Source organism: Macaca fascicularis, chromosome 16 (genome assembly GCF_037993035.2).
Source record: "Macaca fascicularis isolate 582-1 chromosome 16, T2T-MFA8v1.1".
Lineage (NCBI taxonomy): Eukaryota > Metazoa > Chordata > Mammalia > Primates > Cercopithecidae > Macaca > Macaca fascicularis.
This window is the reverse complement of record NC_088390.1, coordinates 67,002,100-67,026,143: the sequence shown is the minus strand read 5'-3', so window position 1 is coordinate 67,026,143 and position 24,044 is coordinate 67,002,100. Positions and strand designations below refer to the sequence as shown.

General features: G+C 50.4%; 2 protein-coding genes across 6 annotated transcripts in view; one reads left to right on the top strand and one right to left on the bottom strand.

Moving 5' to 3' along the window:
* The window catches only part of NSF (N-ethylmaleimide sensitive factor, vesicle fusing ATPase), a 162,016-nt gene extending 157,140 nt beyond the window's left edge, over positions 1 to 4,876 (top strand). For 2 of the 4 annotated variants that reach the window (XM_074019987.1, XM_005584555.3), the window contains 2 exons: positions 2,731 to 2,786; positions 3,210 to 4,876. In XM_074019987.1, the coding sequence (XP_073876088.1) occupies positions 2,731 to 2,786; positions 3,210 to 3,231 (78 nt within the window). In that variant the 3' untranslated portion in view covers positions 3,232 to 4,876. Of the gene's footprint in view, positions 1 to 2,730; positions 2,787 to 2,915 lie in introns of all 4 variants that reach the window. The other 2 variants (XM_065531750.2, XM_065531749.2) reach the window with 1 other exon arrangement.
* Positions 4,877 to 10,703: 5,827 nt separating this feature from the next.
* Positions 10,704 to 24,044, bottom strand: part of WNT3 (Wnt family member 3) — a 54,047-nt gene continuing 40,706 nt past the window's right edge. Inside the window, exons 2-5 of one of the 2 annotated variants that reach the window (XM_005584558.5) lie at positions 21,744 to 21,985; positions 17,841 to 18,106; positions 16,393 to 16,880; positions 10,704 to 12,645 (exon numbers count right to left, since the gene is read on the bottom strand). In XM_005584558.5, the coding sequence (XP_005584615.1) occupies positions 16,401 to 16,880; positions 17,841 to 18,106; positions 21,744 to 21,985 (988 nt within the window). In that variant the 3' untranslated portion in view covers positions 10,704 to 12,645; positions 16,393 to 16,400. Of the gene's footprint in view, positions 12,646 to 16,392; positions 16,881 to 17,840; positions 18,107 to 19,244; positions 19,962 to 21,743; positions 21,986 to 24,044 lie in introns of those variants that run through there. The other variant, XM_045375891.3, reaches the window with a different exon arrangement.

The window sequence follows — 24,044 nt, the reverse complement described above, 5'->3', positions numbered from 1 at the left end:
GTCTCGCTCTGTCTCCCAGGCTGGAATGCAGTGCCATGATCACGGCTTACTGCAGTTTTGACCTCCCAGGCTCAAGCAATCCTCCTATCTCAGCCTCCCAAGCTGGGACTACCAGCATGTGCTACCGTACTCAACTAATTTTTGTATTTTTTGTAGAGACGTGGTTCACTATGTTGCCCATGCTGGTCTTGAACTCCTGAGCTCAAGTGATCTATCTGCCTCAGCCTCCCAGAGTGCTGGGATTACAGGCATGCACCACCATGCCTGGCCCTCAGTAACTTCTTTTTTTTTTTTTCTTTTGAGACAGTCTCATTCTGTTGCCCAGGCTTGAGTGCAGTGGCATGATCTCGGCTCACTGCAACTTCCACCTCCCAGGTTCAAGGGATTCTCCTGCCTCAGCCTCCTGAGTAGCAGGGATTACAGGCGCCCATCCATCACGCCCGGCTAATTTTTTGTATTTTTAGTAGAGATGGGGTTTCACCATGTTGGCCAAGCTGGTCTTGATCTCCTGACCTCAGGTGATCTGCCCACCTCGGCTTCCCAAAGTGCTGGGATCACAGGCGTGAGCCACTGCACCCGGCCAGTAAACTTTTGTTGGATGAATAACTATAAATTCATTCTGGTCCTAGGTGGACAGAGTGATTGTATTCTAGGCATCATGTGTTACTTACTGATGGTCCTGCCATTCTGCTAGTATGGGCAGTGAGTGGCAGAGGTGAAGTTTCTGTTTCAGTTACATCTGAAATAGGCTCTTGGACCAATAACACATTGGAAACATGAAGTGAATGCTTTTTAATCTTTTCTGGTAAATTTATCTGAAAATAAAATTTTTGTGGCTTTCAGAAATCTAATTTAATCTAAGCTTTCAGATGGACTATTTTTAAGTCAATTAATTTATTTTCCACTATGAGCCATAAATTAAAGTTACAGACTAACCACTTTGTTTAGACTTATTCTTGGTAAAGGTGCAAATACAGGTGTATTGGCTCTTTCCTTGAAAAAAAGATAAATCTGTCAGATTGTCAGCTCTTTTTTTTTTTTTAAGTTTCAGTTTAATTTTTTTTTTCAATAATTGCATAGAAGAAACTATGTGGATTTTTTTCCCCAACCCTCATCCCTTTCCCTTCCTTTGATGCCTGCAGGTCAGTGATCGAGTTAATGCTTCTTATGCATGTGGGGTAGAGAGTGAGAGTGGGGCACTCAGGCCTAATCTGCAGCGACTGACATTTCATAGGCCTCTGAGTTTGAACCCCTTCATGTCAAATGGATTTCGTGCAGCTGAGTGAATTCTCTTTAGATCTGCCTTAGAGAGGCTGAGCCTAAGTGAAGAGGCATGTAGTTTTGCAGAATATAAGTCATGTTACCTCTCTGTTCACTACACGCGATTCTGTTAAAACTTGCACAGAGCTGAGGATCTGCTCTGACTGGATGTCACCTGAGGGAATAAAGTCATTTATCTAGATTACTTTTTTCCTCCCTTTCTCCTGACTTTTAATTCCATAGCTACAGGCAAGTCAGTAAGTTGTTGCTCACATATATTAAATATATTTAATGGGCAAAGAACTGCAAGTACCAACTACAACTATGCTTCAGCCAGTTCCTTTTTTTTTTTTTTTTAAGAACTTGACAATTGATTCATATGTAATTCTATTCCCAAAGAGGAAAAATGTTTCTTTTGTTAGCTGTTCACACTTTTTCTTAGTCCTTTGTAGTCTGACCTCTTACCTTTGATACATTTGAAACTTCTGTTCAGTGTTTTTCTGAGATAGAAGAAATCTTAAAAAAAAAAAAAAGGAAAAAACTCCGTGGTTGGAGGGGGGTCCGATTGCACATCTACCCACAGCTGCACTGAGCATTTGAAAGTTACTCCTGGAGGGCAGGGAGTTCCCTCTTGGGAAACAGACTCCTGCTCTGAAACATATTTTAAAAGTTACGTGTGTTTCTTACAATAAAAATTCATCTTCAGGAATTAAAGATGTTTTTAATGATTGTTTTCTAGATAACTTCGTATCTCCTGTGGGCCTACGAGAATAAAGTATATTTAGCAAGTTAGTATAAATATGAATAGAAAATGAAAACCAGTCTAGATAGTTAGTAATAACCACCTGAACCAAGCACCTGAAACAAAAGTTGCACCATTTTTTCTTAGACTCATGACAGGAGACCCAGATTCATCTAGAGATTATTTCAGGAATCAGCAGTACTCTTCATTTTTTTAGTTTTAGCACAACTTTGTTACTACAAAGAAGAAACTATATGACGGATGCTGAAGCTAAGAAAAGCTATATTGTTGATTATGTAGAATTAAGCTATTTTTTAGTTGTTGAATTAACCTCAACTTGGTATCTTCTACTTTGCTGTGACTTTAGTAGACTTTTATACCTTCAACAGATGAATTGGGTGTCATTTGAACCCTGATGAATGGCCCTGTCCAGTCTCACAGCGATGCTTCACAGGTACCAGCACAGGGCACGCCTGGCCCAAGTGCCTATGATGGCCAGTGGGCTTGGGTCTTTTGGAACCCAGTGTACATGGTTCTGGAAAACCCCATTCACTTCCTCCAAATGATGTGATCTGCTTTGTGTGAGAATGCTGGTCAAGGAGCAGGTAATTCAGTGACCTAGCGGAGCATTGATGAAGTGTGAAACCGAACATTGCCTTGGCATGAAGCAAGTGCAGAGTTGTTATAAGGTACCATTAACCCATCTTCATTTCTTCTGATGTATTTAGATGGATCCTGAATACCGTGTGAGAAAATTCTTAGCCCTCTTAAGAGAAGAAGGAGCGTAAGTACACACAACATTTAATGACCATCAACCAAACTTACCACCCTGTTAAATCCCTGTGCCTATTCTAAGAGTTGCTTTCCTAGATAAGTTTGTTTCCATTTATTTGAATTCTTCGCTGTGTTGTAGGTCCGAGAGACCAAGCAAGGAAGTTGGTTGTACTGTTGGTTTGCTCTCCCTGTCCTGCTTCGCAAAACTTCCTTGTCACAATGCAGGAAAAACTTAATGGTACATATTTATCGGAACCTGCTTTTACATGCATGGAGATGTGACCATTTTCTTTTGTGAAGTGCTCATCTAATAGCAAATGCATAGTGGGAAATGTAGGATAACCATTAAGAAGCTTTTAGTGACTTTTTTTTTTTTTAATCGTTTTTTACAGACCCTCATCTGGTTTTTTGTGTTTTGGTATTTCTTTTGCAGTAGCCCCCTTGATTTTGATTGAAAATGAACTATTTGAAACCCACAGTGACCAAGGGAAGTGACCAAGGTGAAGACGGCCTGGGATCTTCACTGTCTTACTCAAGATACCGGACTAAGTGGAACGTTCTCTACCTTCAACACGTGCTCACTCTGCATGATTAGTGCAATAAAACCCCCTTCCTTATGCGTACTGAGATAGCTTAGTGTCTTGTGGAAGGTGTAAATTTGGTTTAGAATGCTGCGCTTACCTTCCCATGCAGGCTAAAGTGATTCCTTCTTGCTCAGTCCCTCTGTGTGGGAACCATCCAGTACTTGTGGACACTACACGTTTCAGGCTCCTGAAACGTTTCATCACCCCTGAAAACTCTCAGTCAGTGTAATGAATGTTGCATGACAACAATTAGCCAATTAGAAGGCAGACTTTCTACATCCAAACCTGGCTTAGTAAATCGAGGCGTGGGCCAGAGATCCTCTGACAGCTGTCCTGAGCTAACACTAAAGGTCACTGGGTATTTGGTTAAAGGTCTCCCACAAGACTGGTTATTCTCTTTGCCTGAAGAAACAAGGCATTGAATGTCTAAAATGCTGTTCTCAATCATTGTCAGAGATGTTTTCAAGTTGCAGTCAGAAGATCTTTCTTAATAGAAAGTCAGATGACTACCGTGTTGGTTGTGACTTCCCCTTAGTATAACTAATTTGCTCTGTGGTAAGAGATACGCTAATTATTACCACTTAGTGATGTTGTTAAAAACATGTGAAAGATAGGTATGGAAAAAGCATACACCCCCAAACAGAAAGGAGTTATTAAAGTAATTTACAAACCTCTCGGCACTAATTAGTGTCCAACTCCAAGTGGGTCAATTCCTTAGTATAATATTAAGGCTTATTAGTATCACTGCTTTTTCCTTAGCTTAATGACTTACTTAGAATTTATCCTTTATTTTAATTCATCTGTACTATCTAGTGTCTAAATAAAACACTATTCTCCAGAAAAATCGTTTTCTAGCCCTCTCCCTCAGTGCTTTATTGTCCATTCCAATACATTGAACACATTTCCTTTACCCTCCACACACTTCTTCCAAAAGGAAGCACCCATTGAGTCCTTTTGAGGGCAATCTGTCTTATAACTGACTGACTTAGCAGGAATTTAATTAGGTCATATTTGGTGATGAGACTTATGGAGCGTGCCTCTCTCTCCCCATTGCTGCTTAAAATGCAAGGACAAGCAATTAGAAGCCATCCTAAGGTGCTTACACCACACGCCACCCATGAGGCTTGTGGCCACAGTGGCACTTGGGTGTGGCTCTTCTGTCATTTGTCCCCATGTGAGAAAGCAAATCATCTCCAAATCTTGCTATTTGTATACTTTTCTTGGAGACTTGTATGTTATATCTTCTTTGTTTTGGGTTTTCTTCCCTAGCTTATTTTGTGGCTTTTAAAGAAGTAGATTGTATTGTGAGCTCCTGTGATTCCTGGTGGCCAGTATCCTGGATTCCTCTAAGAGCTTGCCTCTTGCCTCCTCATGAAAGCAGCACACATTGTGTTAACTTATGTCTCTTGTTAAATGAGCTTAATGTCTTTGTGTTTTGTCCAAAACTATATTGAAAAATATAAATATTGTTTAATGCAAATGAAGGAATGCAATAAAGAGTAAATATACTTGAAAATGTTCTGTAGACCAGTGTTTTCATATAGAACCACATGGACAGCTGACAGGAATGGAGGAAGAAGGAGGGGGCTCAGGAAAGAAACCTCTCCTTGTTTTGTTACAAGTAGCATAATGTGAGGGATGATTTTTATGTTAAAAATCTCTTAATATTTAGAAAGTATAGTTATTTAAAAACAGATCATTACAGTATCAGAAAAAGTTAATATATGACAATCTTTATACTTTATACTTATTTTAACTTACTAAAAAAAAATGCGGGAGGCTGAGGCAGGAGAATGGCGTAAACCCGGGAGGCCGAGCTTGCAGTGAGCCAAGGTGGCGCCACTGCACTCCAGGCTGGGTGACAGAGCGAGACTCCGTCTCAAAAAAAAAAAAAAAAAAAAATGCCTGGCACGGTGGCTCATACCTGTAATCCAAGAACTTTGGGAGGCTGAGGCGGGCGGATCACTTGAGGTCGGGAGTTCAAGACCAGCCTGGCCAACATGGTGAAACCCCATCTCTACTAAAAATGCAAAAAATAGTCGGGTGTGGTGGCACATGCCTGTAATCCCAGCTACTCAGGAGGCTGAGGCAGGAGAATCACTTGAACCTGGAGGCAGAACCAGAGTAGCTGGGATTACAGGCATGTGCCACCACACTCGGCTGTTTTTTGCATTTTTAGTAGAGACGGGTTTTCACCATGTTGGCCAGACTGGTCTTGAACTCCCGACCTCAAGTGATCCGCCCGCCTCAGCCTCCCAAAGTTCTTGGATTACAGGTATGAGCCACCATGCCAGGCATTTTTTTTTTTTTTTTAGTAAGATAAAATAAGTATAAAGCATAAAGATGATTATATATTAACTTTTTCTGATACTGTAGGTTGCAGTGAGCCGAGATCACGCCACTTGCACTCAGCCTGGGCAACAGAGCAATACTTTGTCTCAGAAAAAAGAAAAAACTCAGGTACCTAAGCCACAAACAAGGTTAGTAATAAGAGTTGTCGCTCAATTAGAACTACTCCTTTCTGTGAAATGTACAAACCAAGGAACTTAAAGGCTCTCAGTAAGATTGCTTCACATGGTTCATTTTTGTATCCTCCATAGTTTTTTACATTTTTCTGAGCTATCAGATCTCTTAGCCTCCTAAACCTTGATCCTTAGCATTGGCTCAGGTTAGGACAGGAGGCAGCTCAGAAAATCCACAAGGCCCTGTGGGGAAGAGGCCAGCTTCAAGAACTTCCACAACGGGAGTTCCTGGGAGGAGGACCCTGAGACCGACCTGGTCCCTGCATAGCCTTGAGAAGGCGGGTTCTTGAAGCTGCCCAAATATTCTTCAAAGCCAATGCTGTACAGCAGAGCGTATGAAATTACAGAATGGCCTGTGAAGAAGCAAAGGAGACTCCAGCTAGCTGCTGCCTTAGGTTTCTTCATCTATGGGCGAATTGTTAACTGGCTATTTTTTTGTCAGAAGATGTTTTTGAGATCAAAACCTCAAAAGAGGAGGTTATTTTATCCTTTCTAAATTTGTACATCTTCACTGGGACATTCTTTTTTTCATGTCACACAGAAAAATTGCATAATTGTGGTTAAAGTAGGAAATGTGTTTTTACTTTAAGGCTGTCTTTTTATATCCTAAAAATTGCAGCCTCCCCTTTAAAAGTTTCAGCAACAAGTCATAAAATCATGGAGTAGAGTGAAGTGTGTACAATAATCAAATCCTGATCAACAGACTTGTTGAAACAGTGAGTCAGCTATAAACAACCACCCCAGCCCAAACACAGAAGGTGAAAGCAGGATTTCATTTTCCTTGCCTGACAACTTGGTCCATAGCCTCTTTAAAGAAGTGACTGGGGGCAGCCGGGCGCGGTGTCTCACACCTGTAATCCCAGCGCTTTGGGAGGCCGAGGCAGGCAGCTGACCTGAGGTCAGGAGTTCAATGCCAGCCTGACCAACATGGTGAAACTCCATCTCTATTAAAAATACACAATTAGCCAGGCGTGGTGGCTCATGCCTGTAATCTCAGCTACTTGGGAGGCTGAGGCAGGAGAATTGCTTGAACCTGGGAGGTAGAGGTTGCAGTGAGCCAAGCTCACATCACTGCACTCCAGCCTGGGCAACAAGAGCAAAACTGTCTAAGTGACTGGGGAAGGGTGTGTATGAGAGTTCAAGAAAGCATGTAAATTGCAGAATTTATTACAAAACGATCTAGAGTTTCTCATCAGCTGGCAAGCCGTACTGAGACTGGGTCCTGGAGATGAGCCCACAAGGGTGTGTGCTGGACGGGCACCATGGCATTAAGATGCAGCAGATAGCGCCTGTGATGGGCAAGCATCCCAAGTGGGTGAAGACAAAATATCCAAGGAAGGATCATGTTTGAAATTTTCCCAGCATATACTCCACACAACTTCTGTCTTACTATTTTGGGAGTAATAGTGGCAGTGTAGCAGCAATGCTTAGCTGCACTGACTTCACTTGAGTGTGCAGACCAGCCACACACACGAGAACATGTCCCTACGTCCAGAGCCACCACAGGAGACAGCATTAGATAACACCGAGAATCATCTCGCCATCATGTTTCCTTGCTTCTCTGCTTTTTCCCTACCTTCTTTCCTTCGACCTTTCTTTGTACTTCATTCCCTCATCCTTGAACTGTCTCACATGCTTTCCTTCTCTTCTTTCTTCATAAAGTAATATTGCTTTGAAAGGTATCTTCTCATCATGTTGTCTCTCTCAGATTTTTAAACAACGTCCTCTTGTGTTTAGATGTTTATAAGTATTTATACGTAGGGGAAAACTACAGGTTCAAGCACAGCTATAAACTGTATTCTCCTTAACCATCAAATAAGATTGGGCGGGGCGTGGTGGCTCACCCAGTAATCCCAACACTTTGGGAGGCTGAGGTGGGAGGACCCCCTGAACCCAGGAGTTTGAGACCAGTGGGCAACACAGCAAGACCCCATCTCTACAAAAGATTTGAATTACCGTGGTGGAGTGCGCCTGAGTCCTAGTTACTTGGGAGGCCGAGGAGGATCATTTGAGCCCAGGGGTCAAGGCTGTTAAGCCATGATCATGCCACTGTACTCCTGAGTGACATAGACACTTGTCTCTTAAAAATGAAAAACTATGGCCGGGCGCGGTGGCTCAAGCCTGTAATCCCAGCACTTTGGGAGGCCGAGACACGCGGATCATGAGGTCAGGAGATCGAGACCATCCTGGCTAACACGGTGAAACCCCGTCTCTACTAAAAAATACAAAAAAACTAGCCAGGCGAGGTGGCGGGCGCCTGTAGTCCCAGCTACTCGGGAGGCTGAGGCAGGACAATGGCGTAAACCCGGGAGGTGGAGCTTGCAGTGAGCTGAGATCGCGCCACTGCACTCCAGCCTGGGCGGCAGAGTGAGACTCCGTCTCAAAAATAAAAAAAAAAAAATTAAAAAAATAAAAATAAAAACTATGATTAATTATAGGATTACAAATGGTCTTCATTAGTATGAATACGGGCCATTTAAATATTTGGCAATCTTCATTGATTGAAAAAGGACTGGCCAGACGGGGTGGCTCATGCCTGTAATCCCAACAGTTTGAGAGGCCGAGGTGGGAGGATCACTTGAGGCTAGGAGTTCAAGACCAGCCTGAGCAACATAGCAAGACCTCGTCTCAAAAAAAAATTTAAAAATTAGCTGGGCATGGTGACACATGGCCTATGGTCCCAGCTACATGGGAGCCTGAGGTAGGAGGTCACTTGAGCCCAGGAGGTTGAGGCTGCAGTGAGCCATGATCACACCACTGCTCTCCAGTCTGGGCAACAGAGCAAGATCCTATCTCAAAAAAAAAAAAAAAAAGGAAAAAGTACCCAGAATGCTGGGATAGATAAGTTCAGGTTGAGCATCCCTAATCTAAAAATCCAAAATCTGAAGTGCTGTAAAATCTAAAACTTTGCAGCACCGACAGGATGCCACAAGTGAAAAATTCCACACCTGACCTTATGTGACAGGTAGCAATCAAAATTCAAAATGCAGTCAAAACTGATTCATGCACAACATTATTAAAAATATTTTATAAAATTACCTTCAGGCTATGTGTGTAAGGTGCATATGAAACAAACGAATTTCGTGTTTAGACTTGGGTCCCATCCTCAAGATATCTCATTGTATATATGCAAATCTTCCAAAGTCTGAAACATTTCTGGTCCCAAGCATTTCAGAAAAGGTGTAGTCAACCTTCATTAGCTTTATGCAAAAGTAAAATAAAAAGTCAAAATGAAATAAAAATGACCAGACTGTAAGATGTAGAGGGGATCTGTATCCTGTACGTGTCCAATTCGTTGTACAGCTGAAGCGTAACAGTTTTTGTGGTTTCAGCTTTTCAGGGGCTAAAGACACATCATGGGCAAAACAAGAGTGCATGAACAGAGTGCATGGTGGCTATTCCTAACCTCAGGTTAGAGGTCTGAATGCAGCACAGAGCAGCCCGCCTCCACCACAGGTGGCTCATGGCTTGATTTTCCTGGTGGTTTTTTGTTTTTTTTTTTTTGAGATGGAGTCTCGCCTTGTTGCCCAGGCTGGAGTAGAGTGGTGCGATCTCAGCTCATTGCAACCTCCGCCTCCCAGGTTCAAGTGATTCTCCTGCTTCAGCCTCCCGAGTAGCTAGGATATAGGCATGGACCACCACGCCCAGCTGCTAATCTTTGTATTTTTAATAAAAACGGGCTTTCACCATGTTGGCCAGGCTGGTCTCGAACTCCTGACCTCAAGTGATCCCCCCCCCCCCAACCTCGGCCTCCCAAAGTGCTGGGATTACAGGCATGAGCCACCCCACCCAGCCTGTTCTCATTATTTCTCTTTGTAGTGAGGTAAGATTTGTTCCTAATTGAGGTAGATCAGGAGAAAGAGAAAGAAAAAATATTTTTGTCATTCTCTGAAATAATGTGCCAAATAAACCAAAGGTGACATTTTATGGGTAGGTCTGAAAACTAAAGGAGTGTCTGTTGTCATAAAACCAACTTGTGGTATCTCATTGTTGAGAAGGCATAACCCGTGAGCTTCCACTGGGTCCTGTGAAGCGGCGGTCTGAGAGGGTGCCCGTCCCCAGAGCATGCCCACTGGCAGGCCCTTTCTACCTAAACCCAAACCAACTTCTTCAAATGACACTTGCTCCAGACAGCCCACAGCCCAGGGCACACCCTTTCTTCTTATCGACCAACCTACCTCTTCTACGGCTTAGCTCTCACAGTGGAGCTAGCAGGGGACAGACCATTTTCAGTCAAGTTTCATTTTCAATAGAGAAAATCCTATTTTCCCATTAAATGGAGTTGAAAACATGGTGAGGAGGGGATTAAGGCAGTGGCCACCCCTGCGGTCTGCTGGCCTTGGGCCACATCTTTTAGGAGTGCCTGTGACATTAATTTGTACATGGAAAATACTTGAGTCTGTGAAATGAATTAGTACCCACATTGTTGTTTTCTAAAACTGGAAATTCATTGTTAGTTAACTTAGAACAAAAGAAGCCTTTAAGAATGTCCTATGGTATATCAGACCCACTGTCCAGGACATGTCTGACGATCTTGCTTAGAGAAAAGAGGAAATGACCTTCACTTGGTCATTTAATTAGCTGAGGCCACTATGTTCAGAATCTCATATCCTTGACCTCCTGAGCATTAATCTGGAAACTCCACACAGTGTACAATGTATCCATTTTAGGTTTGTTTACCTTCTCTTTAATGACTTAACAGAAAAAAACTGCATGATGAAATATATTTTCTCCAAATATATATATATTTATATAATATATAATCTTAGTTAACTCAAAGGTATATACATTGTATAATAAATAATATTTATAAAAAGAGACTTTTTGAATATAAAATCAAAAAGATCAACAACTTCTACAACTTTTTACAAAACTTTGGATACAGCAGGTTGGTAGGAAATTTCGGTTGGATACTATTACCTGACTACGGCGAGAATCATTACAATGCACTCATGTACTATTATTAAATAATTACTTGTCAGCTACTTGAATACGCCCCAGAAACATGACTTTATCACTTTTAATATAGAATACATAGATATGAAAAGATTGTTTTGAAAATTCGTATCCATTCTGCTGAAGTATTCTCACATAAAGCAAGCATTATCCAGTTGACATGATTTAAAACTTTTCAGTCTAAGGTGAGATGGGGAGGGGCATTTCAGACTCGGCGGAGGGGGGAGATGTGTATCTTTAGCAGGGCTTGTGGCCAGCAGATTTAGGAGTGAAGGCGGGCTCCTGGACGGCCGCCTTGGCAAGCCCGCCTGCACCAGCTGGGAGATCGCTGACCCGGTATTTTAGGTCAGGCTCAGGTAGACCCCAGAGGGAAGGGGGAGAAAGAAAAACCTTTGTTCTGCTCATTCCCCTGCTGCATCTGTTCTTTCTGATTCTCCCTAAGACAGTTGTTGAACTGATTTGTACTGTGAAATCCATGTGCCTCCCTTTTGCTAGCTTTCTCTAGGACCCTCGGCTGGACCAGTATGCCTCAGGGAGAACTCAGCCGTGAAATGCTTCACCAGAGGGAGTACGTGACTGCTGGTTCCCCTTTGAACTTCTAATCCAGATCCTTGGGAACTGCATGGGTGGAAGCTATCTCAGCATGCAGGTGAGGGAGGAGGAGCTGGGGGAAAGGACTCTGTCCGTGTTTACTCACATTGGCCCCAGAGAGGAAAGCACACAGTAAGATGGGTCCGTACTGGAGAGGAAGCAAAGGGATGCTTTTCATCCTTCCCATCTGCTAGTCACGAAGTTGGAATTTCAGGAATCGATTGCTACTCCCTCATGGATTCTTTGTCTAACTTACACTAAGGTGACCTGGAGTCCAGCTGCTCTACCTGGCGTATCTGTACACAGAATCTGCAGGTGAGCATGGCTGGGAAGGACTGAATGGCCCCTTCCGAAGATACTGCTTCTTTATTTAGGAAGCCATATGAGCTGGAGAAGACTTGCCCCCTTACATAACCTATTTACAATGTCCACTACCACAAAAAAAAAAAAAAAAAAAACAAACTGCATTGACGGTGGAAACTGCAGAATGGTAGAAAAAGATTTTGAGATCTGACTGCCTCTCGTGCAGAACAGGGTTATAGAGAAAATGAGACAGAAGAACACACAGCTGCTCTTCAAATGGCTGACCAGGCCACCCTGAGCTGCCAGTTCTTCCAAACTCCAAATCTACTCTAATAACTGACGCGGACCTCCCTACCACTTCATCCTAGCTAAACCTATGGCTTTTATCAGAATGAGAAATTAGCTCAAATTTGAATGGGAGTAGACCAAGAAAAGGAGACTGCAGGGGTGCACCCTACTTCCTGACTCCCACCTCACAGGCGTCTTGGAATGTCACCAGAAGCAGCAGTTTGGAAACAGAACCTTGCCCATGCTGATATCTTGACTGCCAGGCCGAGAGCTCACATTAGCCCAGCCTGTTCTGTTGGAGTCGAATTTTTTTTTCATTTTTATTTTCTTTAACATGTGCAAAGATAAGCCTCAGGTCTGTTCCTATCAGACCCCAGAGAACTAAAAAGAAAGCCCCCTTCTTTAAAAACCACACACCATCCAAAGTAGGGTGAGAAATGTAAGATGAGAGAGAGGGAGAGCCTCCCCGTCCACAGGCGAGTTGGGTCTGGGTCGTTTACCATGCGTGCGGCTGGTGACAGTTCCTTGCTGTCTGACGCTGAGGGCTGCGCCCGGCTCTAGGTCCTGCTTCCCATGAGACTTCGCTGAATCTGCCCAGCCACACACTTCACCCCTTCCCAGCGCCCTTGGGGAAAATAAAGAGGAAGAATTAGAAACATAATTCTGTTCCCAGAGACCACCCATTGGGGTTCAAAGATCAAAGGCTGCTGATGAAGCTGAACATGTCCCTGGTGCTCAGAGGCGATGAGGACTTGGGTGGCTTCTCCAAGCTGTCCTCTGTGCTTTGGGCCTACTGTTGAGGGAGGTTGTATGATTCACAGGAGAAGCAGGGCTTTTGAGTTCACAGAATGGGATCGAAATTCTACCTCCCCCACCTCTAGCTGAGGGCCTTGGACAACAGGAAGCCCAGGAGCAGGTCACTCAGGACGGGAGAAACGGTGCCCGGCCGAGGGCCCAGTCCCCAACTCCGAGTCAGCTGCTGTGCTGGGCTCCCGCCAGGCATGCACTGTGTTTTTGTACCGCACCAAATAGCTTGATAATGAGCTGTCCAAATGGGAGAAAGCCTACTTAATTACGAACAATTCCTTCCCATTGGAGCAGCAGTGTGCTCATTTTATTCATTTGCATAGTCATATCTCACAAAGGGTTTGAAGCATTCCCAGTCAACACCCAGCTCCTCTGGGGGCTGACGAGGCCAAGGTAAGACTACTTTACAGAGGCAGAAACAGGCTCAGCCAGATTGAAGGGACACATCCAAGGTCTCTCAGCAAGGCAGTAACAGATCCAGGACTGGGCGCAGCCAGGCCACTTGACTCTTGCCGGAACCTTTCCAGCTCACTATGCTCACAACAGCAGAGTGACGAGGAGTAAATCTGGCACTTGTAAGGCGCCAAATCAATGGTTAGCCAGAGACACTGGGTAAAAGCTACAAAAAGCTACAGAAAAGGTGTTTTCCCCACAAAGGAAGGACACAAGCCATTTGACAGGGGCTCTCTCCTCGCCGTGTGGAGGGGCCGGGGCCTGCTCTGGGACTCGCTTCTCTCTCCTGCCTGCACTGCCAAGACTGTCGGGGAAGCCAAGAGAACAGCTAAAGACTCTGTTCCCTGCCATCCCTGCCAGTGCATCCCGCAGGCTCCCGTCTTGCCTACAGCGTCGGCAGGGAGTAGCAGAGTCTCGGCCAGCCTGGGCCCATTGCTCTAGAGCAGGCAGCTCGCCTGCAGAGGTGGCTCTGGGAGGTCAGCTCTGCTTGGCCCAGAGGCCTCTGTGGTTATCCTCTGAGCACCTGGGCCCCGGGCCAGGCCCTTCATATGCCAGGTCTCCAGTCCACAGGACAACCCTACACAGAATACAGTTCTCATCCCCAGTTCACAAATGAAGAAGCCAGGGTTCAGTGAGGTGGAAGAGCTGGCCTGGGAGTGTTCATCAGAAGGGCACCATGTCAGAAGAGTGTCCTCCACTGGTCACAGAGTGAGGCCTCCAGAGCTTCCACAGAGAAGGCATTCAGGGTAGGAACCACTTGGACCACAGCATCTTGAAACCATAGCTATGTAGCATTTTACATAAGATTGAGGGAAAAAAAACCATTCATTGTCCATTTCAGAAATGAGGAGAAAGAGGGCTGATGAAGAGTACTGATTCTGGCTGGGCGCGGTGGCTCACGCCTGTAATCCCAGCACTTTGGGCGGCCAAGACGGGTGGATCACGTGAGGTCAGGAGTTCAAGACCAGCCTGGCCAGCATGGCGAAACCCGTCTCTACTAAAAATACAAAAATTAGCCAATCATGGTGGCGGGCGCCTATAATAATCCCAGCTACTTGGGAGGCTGAGGCAGGAGAATCGCTTGAACCCAGGCGGCGGAGGTCACAGTGAGCCGAGATCGCACACTTCACTCCAGCCTGGGTGACAAAGCGAGACTCAGTCTCAAAAAAAAAAAAAAAAATTTCTGCTGGGCTGCCGTTGTCACCACCACTGAACTGAGGAGGAAACTGGCACTGGCACTCGCAGGCCAGACAGCTGAGCAGACGAGGGGAGCCACTGGGCTCACCTTCATCCTCTCCCACTCCCCACGCTGCTTTCGTTCAGACACCAAGAAAGGCAGTGCCACCTGCGGCCTTTCCGAACTGCCCCCACCAGGACAGAACTTGAGCTGCACCGAGGGGCTTCCTAGAGGGGCTGAGTGAGTCGCCCCTCAGCCAGAGCTCTTCTCCATGATGTCAGGTACCTCCCATATCTCAAGAGAGGCCCGTCCACTTCCCTCCCCTACTCCCTATGGCACAGACATGTGCCAGTAGCTCAGAGGCGCCCTGCGGAACTGCATCACCAAGGGGGGACTCTACCTTTTCACAGACTGCTGTCCCCTAGCACCACCCCAGCCAACAATGACCCAGCAGGGAAGTGCTTCCCAATTAACTAAGCCCTGTCCCCAGGGTCCTTTCATTTGTCCCTCACAGCACCTCTGGGGAGCACGACAGATGAGGAACCAGGTCTATGAAGAATTTCTTGCTTGGGTCACACGGTTGCCAAGTGGTAGGAGCTGGAGCAGGGCAGGGCCTAATTCCAACACCCCTACTCATGCCTCGACATAGTAGGCTCCTTCTCAGGGAAGAGAAAAGGAGGAAAGGGCACCCCAGCCTTAAAAACCTTCCACCCCTGGGGTCCAGGACCAATCCTCATCCATGCTGACCTATCCCGGGGTGCTGTGAAACCCAGGGCCACTGCATAGCGCCTCCCAGGCGGGCCAGTGCATAGCGCCTCCCAGGCAGGCCACCTCTGGGAAGCTTGGGAACAAAATCCACCAGCCTTTGATCCTTTGGTTACTCATCCCAGCCACTCTGAACTTGAATCCCTCCTGCTCCCCATCATCATCCATAAACTTGGTGAGAGTGCTCCCCACTCCACCCAAGCTTCAGATCTGTCAGGATATGGGTTTATATGCCGCTTCCCCCCACCCACCTCCCTGAGGTCGGTAAGATTGATGCTTGTGCAAGAACTTGCCCTCTAAGTTCAAGGTGTACAGACACTGACTCTGCCTCAGGGGTAGAGGAGACATTTCGGCTCTCCGCTTGAGGTATTTAAACTGCCCCCACCCCCCAACACCATCACCACTTTATAGTAAGAAAGCTGAGGCCCAGAAAAGTGAAAGAACAGGAAGTTACTGACAAAGTTAGGACCAGACGTCAGGTCTCCCAGCTTCCAACCCCACAGCTCCACAGAATGCTCAAGAATGACAGCTAGTGGCTATGCAAAAATTTGATCTGGCTCATAACTTACTAACTTGTGTCAAAATGTTAATCAATTGCTGGTAGCTAATGTGCACACACTGGATTTTGTTTTTTTGTTGTTGTTGTTTTGTTTTTTTGTTTTTTGAGATGGAGTCTCACTCTGTCGCCCAGGCTAGAGTCCAGTGGTGCAATCTCAGTTCATTGCAACCTCCGTCGCCCAGGTTCAAGCACTCCTCCTGCCTCAGCCTCCTGAGTAGCTGGGATTACAGGCACCTGCCACGACACCCGGCTAATTTTTGTATTTTTAGTAGAGACAGGGTTTCATCATATTGGCCAGGCTGGTCTCAAACTCCTGACCTCAGGTGATCCATCCACCTCAGCCTCCCAAAGTGCTGGGATTACAGGCGTGAGTCACTGCACCCAGCCAACACTGGGTTTTTATCTGTGCTTTGTGCAATCCACCAAGTCTCTGCCCAAGGACCATTCTCATGGAAGCTTGAAAACATCCTGGCTTCCTATTTTGACTGTGGGAACTTGTGTGTCTTGGATAGCTCAGAAACAGAAGGGGGTCGTCAAGAAGAAGAGATGGGCAAACAACCCCATTCCCTGCGCCCAGGCTCCCAGCCTCCCCCACCTTCCCAGAGCCCTACCTGGTGCCCTACTTGCAGGTGTGCACATCGTAGATGCGAATACACTCCTGGCAGCTGACGTAGCAGCACCAGTGGAAGATGCAGTGGCATTTTTCCTTCCGCTTCTCCGTCCTCGTGTTGTGGCCACGGCCACAGCAGAGCAGATCGCAGCCATCAATGCCATGGGAGGTGACGTTGCAAGTCCGGTCCCTTGTGCCAAAAGAACCCGTCTCCGGGTTGGGCTCACAAAAGTTGGGTGAGTTCTCGTAGTAGACCAGGTCCCTCTCAGTGGGCGGCTTGAAGAGCGAGTACTTGGCCCGGAGGGTCTCCACCCAGCCTCGGGACTCACGGTGCTTCTCTACTACCATCTCCGAGGCGCTGTCATACTTGTCCTTGAGGAAGTCGCCAATGGCACGGAAGTCAGGCTGCGCCCACCAGCAGGTCTTCACCTCACAGCTGCCCGACAGCCCGTGACACTTGCATTTGAGGTGCATGTGGTCCAGGATAGTCTGGGGGAGAGGAGTGGCAGCTGGCCCCCAGACTGACCTCATGAGGGGGCACATCTGGGCCTTCCCTCTCTGCCCCTGCCCACCCCCTTCCCTCCAGCCTTCTCTACTCCTCTGTGCCAGGAAGAGAACTGATGGGGACTGAGGCAAGACCTAAAGAATAGGACCATGTTTCCCTCCCCCTTCACACCCCAAGCATGGGCAGACAGCACGTCCACTTCTCACAGCATATGAAATAGGAGTTGTTGCCTGGGCGCGGTGGTAATCCCAGCACTTTGGGAGGCTGAGGCGGGAGGATCACCTGAGGTCGGGAGTTCAAGACCAGCCTGGCCTACATGGCGTCTCTATCAAAAATACAAACCCCGTCTCTATCAAAAATACAAAAATTAGCTGGTGTGATGGCGGAGAATCGTTTGAACTCGGGAGGTGGAGGTCGCAGAGAGCTAAGATCGAGCCACTGCACTCCAGCCTGAGCGACAGAGCGAGACTCCGTCTCAAAAAATAAAAATAAAAAAGAAATAGGAGTTATCCCCATTTAACACATGGGGAAACTGAGGCTGGGAACTTAATGTGACTCACCCTACATCATACAAACACAGTAAGGGAGTGGAGGCTGAATTCAGAGCCAGGTTCCCAGGACTTGACAGCCCTACACCGCGTGACAAGGTGCACAGGATGGGTGGGTGGTACCTGATCCCACGGGGTGGCCATGCTCCCAGGCCGACTCACCCGGGTGGGGTGGAGTCCAGGAACTGCCCAAAGAGGAAGGAGGGTGGACAGACGAAGTGGCTGTGGGGTGGGGAGGGGGCCAAGCCTGGCCAAGGGGAAAAGGAGTCCACGACCCACAGGGCTGCCAGAAGGGGTGGGGGTGGGGGCCAGGCCAGCTCCGGAGGGGAAGGGCGGGGGGAGGGGTGGAGGAAAGGGGGGCTCCCTGCAGGGTTAGGGGAGGGCAGCCTGGCTCACCGTGCGGCCCGCCTCGTTGTTGTGCTTGTTCATGGCCGAGCGTGCGTCCGGCCTGTTCTCACGCGCGTCCGCGAACTCCCTGGACACTAACACCCCGAAGTCAGCGTCTTCGCTGCAGCCGCCCCACTTCCAGCCTTCGCCAGGCGGCCCTTTATGATGCGAGTCACAGCCGCAAATGGTGGAGGTGCCCTCGGCGCAGGAGCGGGTGACGGCGAAGGCCACGCCGGCCGAGGCGATGGCGTGCACGAAGGCCGACTCGCGGGTGGCTGCAGGGAGGCCGTGGGGAGGCAGCACTCAGGACCCGGCCTGGGAGCACCTGCCCTGCCTCCACCTCCCAGGCCAGGACGTTAGGGGAACGAGACCAGGAAGAGTTGAAGAGCTCACCAGCCCTGAGGCAAGACGGAGGCAGCTTCGCCACCCTCTTTGGCTGGTTTAGACCCAGTTGGGTATCCCCACTTCACAGATGAAGGCCCCAGGCTGCTGAGGCCCCAGGCTGCTAACTGATTAGCCCAGGGCCTCAAATGCCACAGGGCAGAGCAGTGCCTGTTAGAAATAGGGGCCAACACCAAAGCTCTGGCAGGCTGCTGCCGAGATAAGGCAGCAACCTTAACAGAAGCCACTTCTGAGCTGGGCACACACCCCCTGCCCTCCACCTTCCCAAAGTCCAGAGACCACCCAGGACAGGCCTGAGCCCTCCCACGCCTGAGTGAGCTCCAGGTCTGTGAGGAGGGAGGCCTGGGAATCTACAGCCTAAACCCGCCCAGGCCCACCCCTTCCGCACCCGGATGCATAGGGGCGACCCCTCTCATTTTCTCGGTCTCTGTCGCCCTTTTTGTAAAATGGACACAGCTTCCCTCTGCCCCTAGAGCCTCTCACCAGGAGGGTAATGGCCCGTGCCTCAGTCTCCCCATCCCCATTCTCCTGCCCTCACTCCCAGACACGGCCAAGCCCTGCCCAGAAGGGTAGAGACACGGGGCAATTCCCCTGGTTCTATCCCAGGGTCCAGCGCAGCGCAAGGGGAGACTGTCAGGGGTGTGCTCCACCCTCCTCACAACGGTCATCATCTCTGCATGTGCTTCATTCACATAGAAAGTTTTACTCATCTTATAGATGTGGACATTGACGATCAGGGAGGCCAAGCCTGCAAGACCTGCAGCCCAACCCTCTCTCTCCTCACGGCAGGACCCCGGAGCCGGAGGTGACCCGCCACCTGGCACAGGCTGCGAAACACCGGGCCGGCCTAGTCGGCAAAATTGGTCATAAATGTGACCAAATTTATTTAGAAGCCAGGCGCCCTCCTCCTCTCCTGGGCTGTGGGCCGAGTGCTGCAAGAAGGAAACCCGGGACCCCTCGTGGCTCCCGCGGCCGCTCTCCGCGGCCCCCACGCCCTCCTGCGCCACCTACAGAGGGGCCCGTCCCAGTTCCACCGACGGGAGGGCGGAGAGTGCGGAGCCGGTGCCGCCCGCGCCCCGCGCCTGCGCTGCGAAGGCCGACCTAGGGCTGCGGCAACGGGGCCCGAGGTCCCGAGTCCAATTGTGCTCCCGGCCCCGGGGTCACCGCCGCGCCGCTCACTCGCCCCAATCCCAGCCGCCCCAGCCCTCGGGGCGCCCCGGGGAAGAGGGGCCGAGGGCATGCGCCCCTCATTTCCGGTCGGCCCGCGGCGGCAGCGGCGCCCGGGCCCCGGGCCGCGCTGGGTTCCCAGCCCCGGGAACGCGGGGGCAGCGGGGGCGGGGCGGGGATTAGCCTGGGAGCGGCGCTGACAGCCCCGCTGTGCCTTCCCCGTCCGGCGGGGCCCGCTGGGCCGCTCAATCCGCCTTTGTTCGCGCGGTGTCACACCGCATTACCCGCATAATGCGGCCGCCGGGCCCGGGCCGCCGGGCCGGCCGCCACCGCGTAGCAACGGGCGGCTCCCGCGGCCGGGCCGCGCCCCCGGCCCCGGCGCCGGGCCGCGAAATCCCCATTGAAGCGGCGCCCCCCGCCCCCGCGCCGCGCCGAATGGCCAGAGGGCGTGTGAATGGCGCGGCTACCGCAGCGGGCGCGGGGCCCGGGCCGCGCGGTGGGGGGCGGCGCTCGGGCGCTTTTCAGGCCGCCCCGACCCCTCCGGCGCCCGCCCCCGCCCCTGCCCCGCCCCTCCCCGCCCCGCCCCGCCCGGGGAAGCGCCTAGGGCCAGCCGCGCCGCCGCCGCGCCTCGCCCCTTCCGGCCGCCGACCCCGCCGCCCCCAGACTCGCGGAAGACGCGCGCCCCGGGCTGCCCGAGCCCCTGCTTCCCGGGTCTCAAAGCGGGGGGCAGAGATTAACCCTTGGCCGTCCACGCGGCTGGGGTGTACGGACTCGCTGGGGGCGGGGTGCAAACATGGAGCCGGAGCTGGGCGCGAACCTGGGTTCAAGGCCCGGGCTCTGGGCACCGACTGGGGCGCGTATGCGCTCGCGGCGTCTTCCGGGATGCTCTCCTCGCCGCCGCCAGCCAATTCCCAAACTCTCGGGCACACATCGCCCCTCCCGCCGCAACCCAAACCTGTCCTCGGGCCCTCTAGGGACCGGGGCATGTGCCAGAACCTACGGCGGTGACTTAAAACGTTCAACGCGGAGTGAATGGGCAGCGCACCCAGACTCGCTTTCCCCTGGCTTTTGGCCGGAGACTGGAAGAGCGATCAGAGGTGACTCGCTTTTGGGGAGCGCGTCTAGACGCAAGGCTGTTTGATTCAGCGCTACCTGGCCCGAGGAGGGGCACCGGAAAGCGCTGAGACCAACACACCGACAAGATCGAGTTTGAAATGCAAACCGCCGCCACTTGGCCCCAATTAAGAGGCCAAATCTTTTATGTCAACACGGAATAATTAGTTTTGGTAATAGAAGCGTAAACAGAATCATCATCCATTGATTTGCTAATTACCCTCCTGTCCCATGACAATAGCCCGGACTTTGCCTGTAGGTGGGAAAGACCCTGTGCACCTGAGGCACCGGTAAAAGGGAACTGCACTCTAAAATGGGGGTGGTCAGTTTCCCCCCACCCCACCCAGCACCCCACCCCTTCACCCGAACGTCAGATCCCTTTTCTTTCTGGCTGTACAGGCAGCTCCCATTCATTCCCTAGCTTCTAATAGGAGGGAGGGCTAGGCTCAGCAGTTTGGGTGGCAGAGCAACTCTGGCGGTGGCCAGCCCAGCCGGGATCGTTAAATTCCTGGACACTGCCGTTCCACAAAGAGCTGCCCATCTTCCACCCAGTCCGTGAGCCCCCAAGGCCCCTTCTTGGGAGCAGTTGTCCCACTTAGCCTCCCTCCCAGGGCCTCCAGGTTCAGTCAAATCACGTGGTTCCCTGTCCACTTGAGGTACAGCCAGTTAGGCTCCCAGGCGGCAAGATGGCTGGAAAGTTACCCAGAGGCCAGTGCACCCTCTAGCCCCACCATGATTCCTGGCCTATCCAGCTGACAGTGCATGAGGATGAACAGAAAGAGGGGCTCTTGGGGGCAACGCAATGCTATGACAGCACCAGGCAGCTTCCTCGGCTCCTGAGGACTTTCTAGATGGGAGGGACCTGGGGGTGGCAATGCTCTCAGTCCCACCCCAAAGCGGTATTTGCATAGCACTTAACACAGCACTGGGAAAATGTCACAAATGTCCACAGCAGGAGCCTGAGGCTCCCACTGTGCAAAAGCCAGGAAGGAAGTCTGTGGCCTTCTTGGTGTCAGCCCTCAAACCTCAGGATCCTGGAGCATCTCAAGGCGGCCCAGCCCCCAGCAGTGCCTGGGAAGGTGTGGCAGTTATGCAACCAAATTTATCACCCTCCCAGAGGGACCCTGGCTTCAGAGAAGAGGCACCCTTACTGGGGTGGAAGGGCATACAGTCCTGATCCCTCCCCCCACCCACCCCCTTACCCCCTGCCCCTCAGCCCTGAGGCAGTACCTTTGTCGAGGACGGGCCCAAAGATGGCCAGGCTGTCATCTATGGTGGTGCAGTTCCAGCGGCGGCCCCGGAACTGGTGCTGGCACTCCTGGATGCCCAGCTTCACGCCCTCGGCCACGCTGGGCATGATCTCGATGTAATTGCGGCAGAAGCGCAGTTGCTTGGGGACCAGGCCTGGGATGGAGCCGCAGAGCAGGGGCTGTGAGCCCAGAGATGTGTACTGCTGGCCCAGGGCCAGGGACCTGCAGGCAGACAGAGGGTAGTGACACTGCGGGCACAAAGCACAGAGCCCATCCTGGGCTCCATGGATGCTTTGTGAACCCCCCGGCGTAGGTGGAGAGGCAGAGGGCCTGTGCCCTGGCACCTGAATGTGCTACCTTTGACCTCAGGAGCGTGCCACCCCTCAAAGTGCAGAGCTCTGACCCAGGCAAGTCAGCCCTCTGGCTGTATCCAGCTTGCAGGGGATGGGACCAGCAGAAACCGCTTGTGGGGGCCCTTGGGGGCAATGCAAAGCCATGAAAAGAGGTTTGGACTAGAAAGATGGTATTTGGGGCCCAGATCCAGTCCTTTCCAGGTTCTGGGTCCAGCTTCGCTTATGGGCATTGAAGAGATCAGGCTGGGCAATTTCCAAGGCAGTCCAGGATACTGGGGCCACATGGACACTTCCAGTGACTCATGGGACACGCACGTGTGCGTGAGCGCGCGCACACACACACACACCCCCCACCCTTGGCAATACCCTCAGCCTCTTCCCCACGATGCTGCCAGCCCAGCCCAGAGCCTCCCAGTGTCTGCCCAAGGAATCGCTGGCTTGCATCAAGCCCTTTGTCTACCAGGGCCTCCATGACCATCTTTCCAGTTCCCTAAAAGTTTCTAGAGCTCCACCTCTTTTCTCATGAGAGACTGGAGCTTGGCTTTGTTTCAAAACAAGTTTAGCACCAAGTCAGAAGGGAGATCTCAGATCTCACTGCCCACACCCAACACCAGGTGACTGGTCAATTCACTCCATTCCTCTGCCCCTCAATTTTCAATCAATATTCCATCAACTCTCTCAGGTTTTATAAAGAGTCAGCGACAGAAAGAATGACCTTATGGGGTGGGGTAGAAGAGTTTAAAATACTAGAAAACCAAGGTTGGAATTGATACTTTTCCGTTCCCTCCCTTCAGCACAGGAACAGCAGAAATGACATTTTGTGGGAGAACCTGAGAAAATGACCCGTGAGTGTCAGTGGCCTTTAAGGACAATTGCAATCTGCTGTATGACCAGGGGCAGTGTGAGCTGGAAGAAGGAGCCCATCTCCTCTCCCAGTGTGTCCAGCACTGACCAAGGCTTTGGTCCAGCATTGGCCTAAGTCAAGTTTCCCACAAAAAGTGATGAGCAAAAGCCTCGGAAAGAGGGGCCGGGAGAAGACCCCATGGAGCAGGGTCCAGCTTTTCTGTGTACTTTTTAGTACACAAAAGCTTGTGGGCTAGAGGCAGGGCCGAGTCAAACATCTGCCATTTAGCAACTGTTACTGCGTGCCAGGCACTTTATATGCAAGATTTCTGATCAATTCCCGAACGTGAAGAGCATCACTATCTCCTGGATGAGGAAACTGAGGTTTAGAGAGTACATTTGCTTGCTTAAGGCTTTTTGGTACCCTGCCCTGTCTGCAGGGCTGCAAATGTCCCCATTGAGCCTCCCTCCGGGCTCAGGCTGCCCCTCCCGTCCTCTTGAGCAGCACGTCCAGCCCAGCCCTGCTGTGCCAGCTGCCCCCACAGCCCTGCAATCACTGGAGGAGAAACTGAGGGAGGGTTCAGTGCAGACAACTCGGCCTTGCACCATCCTAGATGGGCGGCTCAGGAGCAAGATACAGGGAAGAAGCCCGGACTGTCCCCGCTCCTTCCTCTGGTGTTTGGGACCCAAAGCCCTGTGCAGAACCGCTGCAGTGAGGAGCTGAGGCAGGAGTGAGAGGCACTCAGAGACCCTTCCTCTGCCCTCCTCCTCCCCTTCCCGTTGCCTTTCTGCCTCCTCCTTCCTCCCCCTCTCCCAGCCCTTGCTTTATACCTTCTGCAGGCCTGGGCACCCTCAAGCTAAACTGGAAGCTGAGCCCTGGTCCAACAGCAGAACCCACAGGAGGAGCCCTAAGGGAGCACTAAGCCCATCATACAGATGAAAAACAGAGGCCGACCAGGCGGCTCACGCCTGTAATCCCAGCTACCCAGGAGGCTGAGGCAGGAGAATCGCTTGAACCTGGGAGGTGGAGGTTTCCGTGAGCCAAGATCACGCCATTGCACTCCAGCTTGGGTGACAGAGGAGAC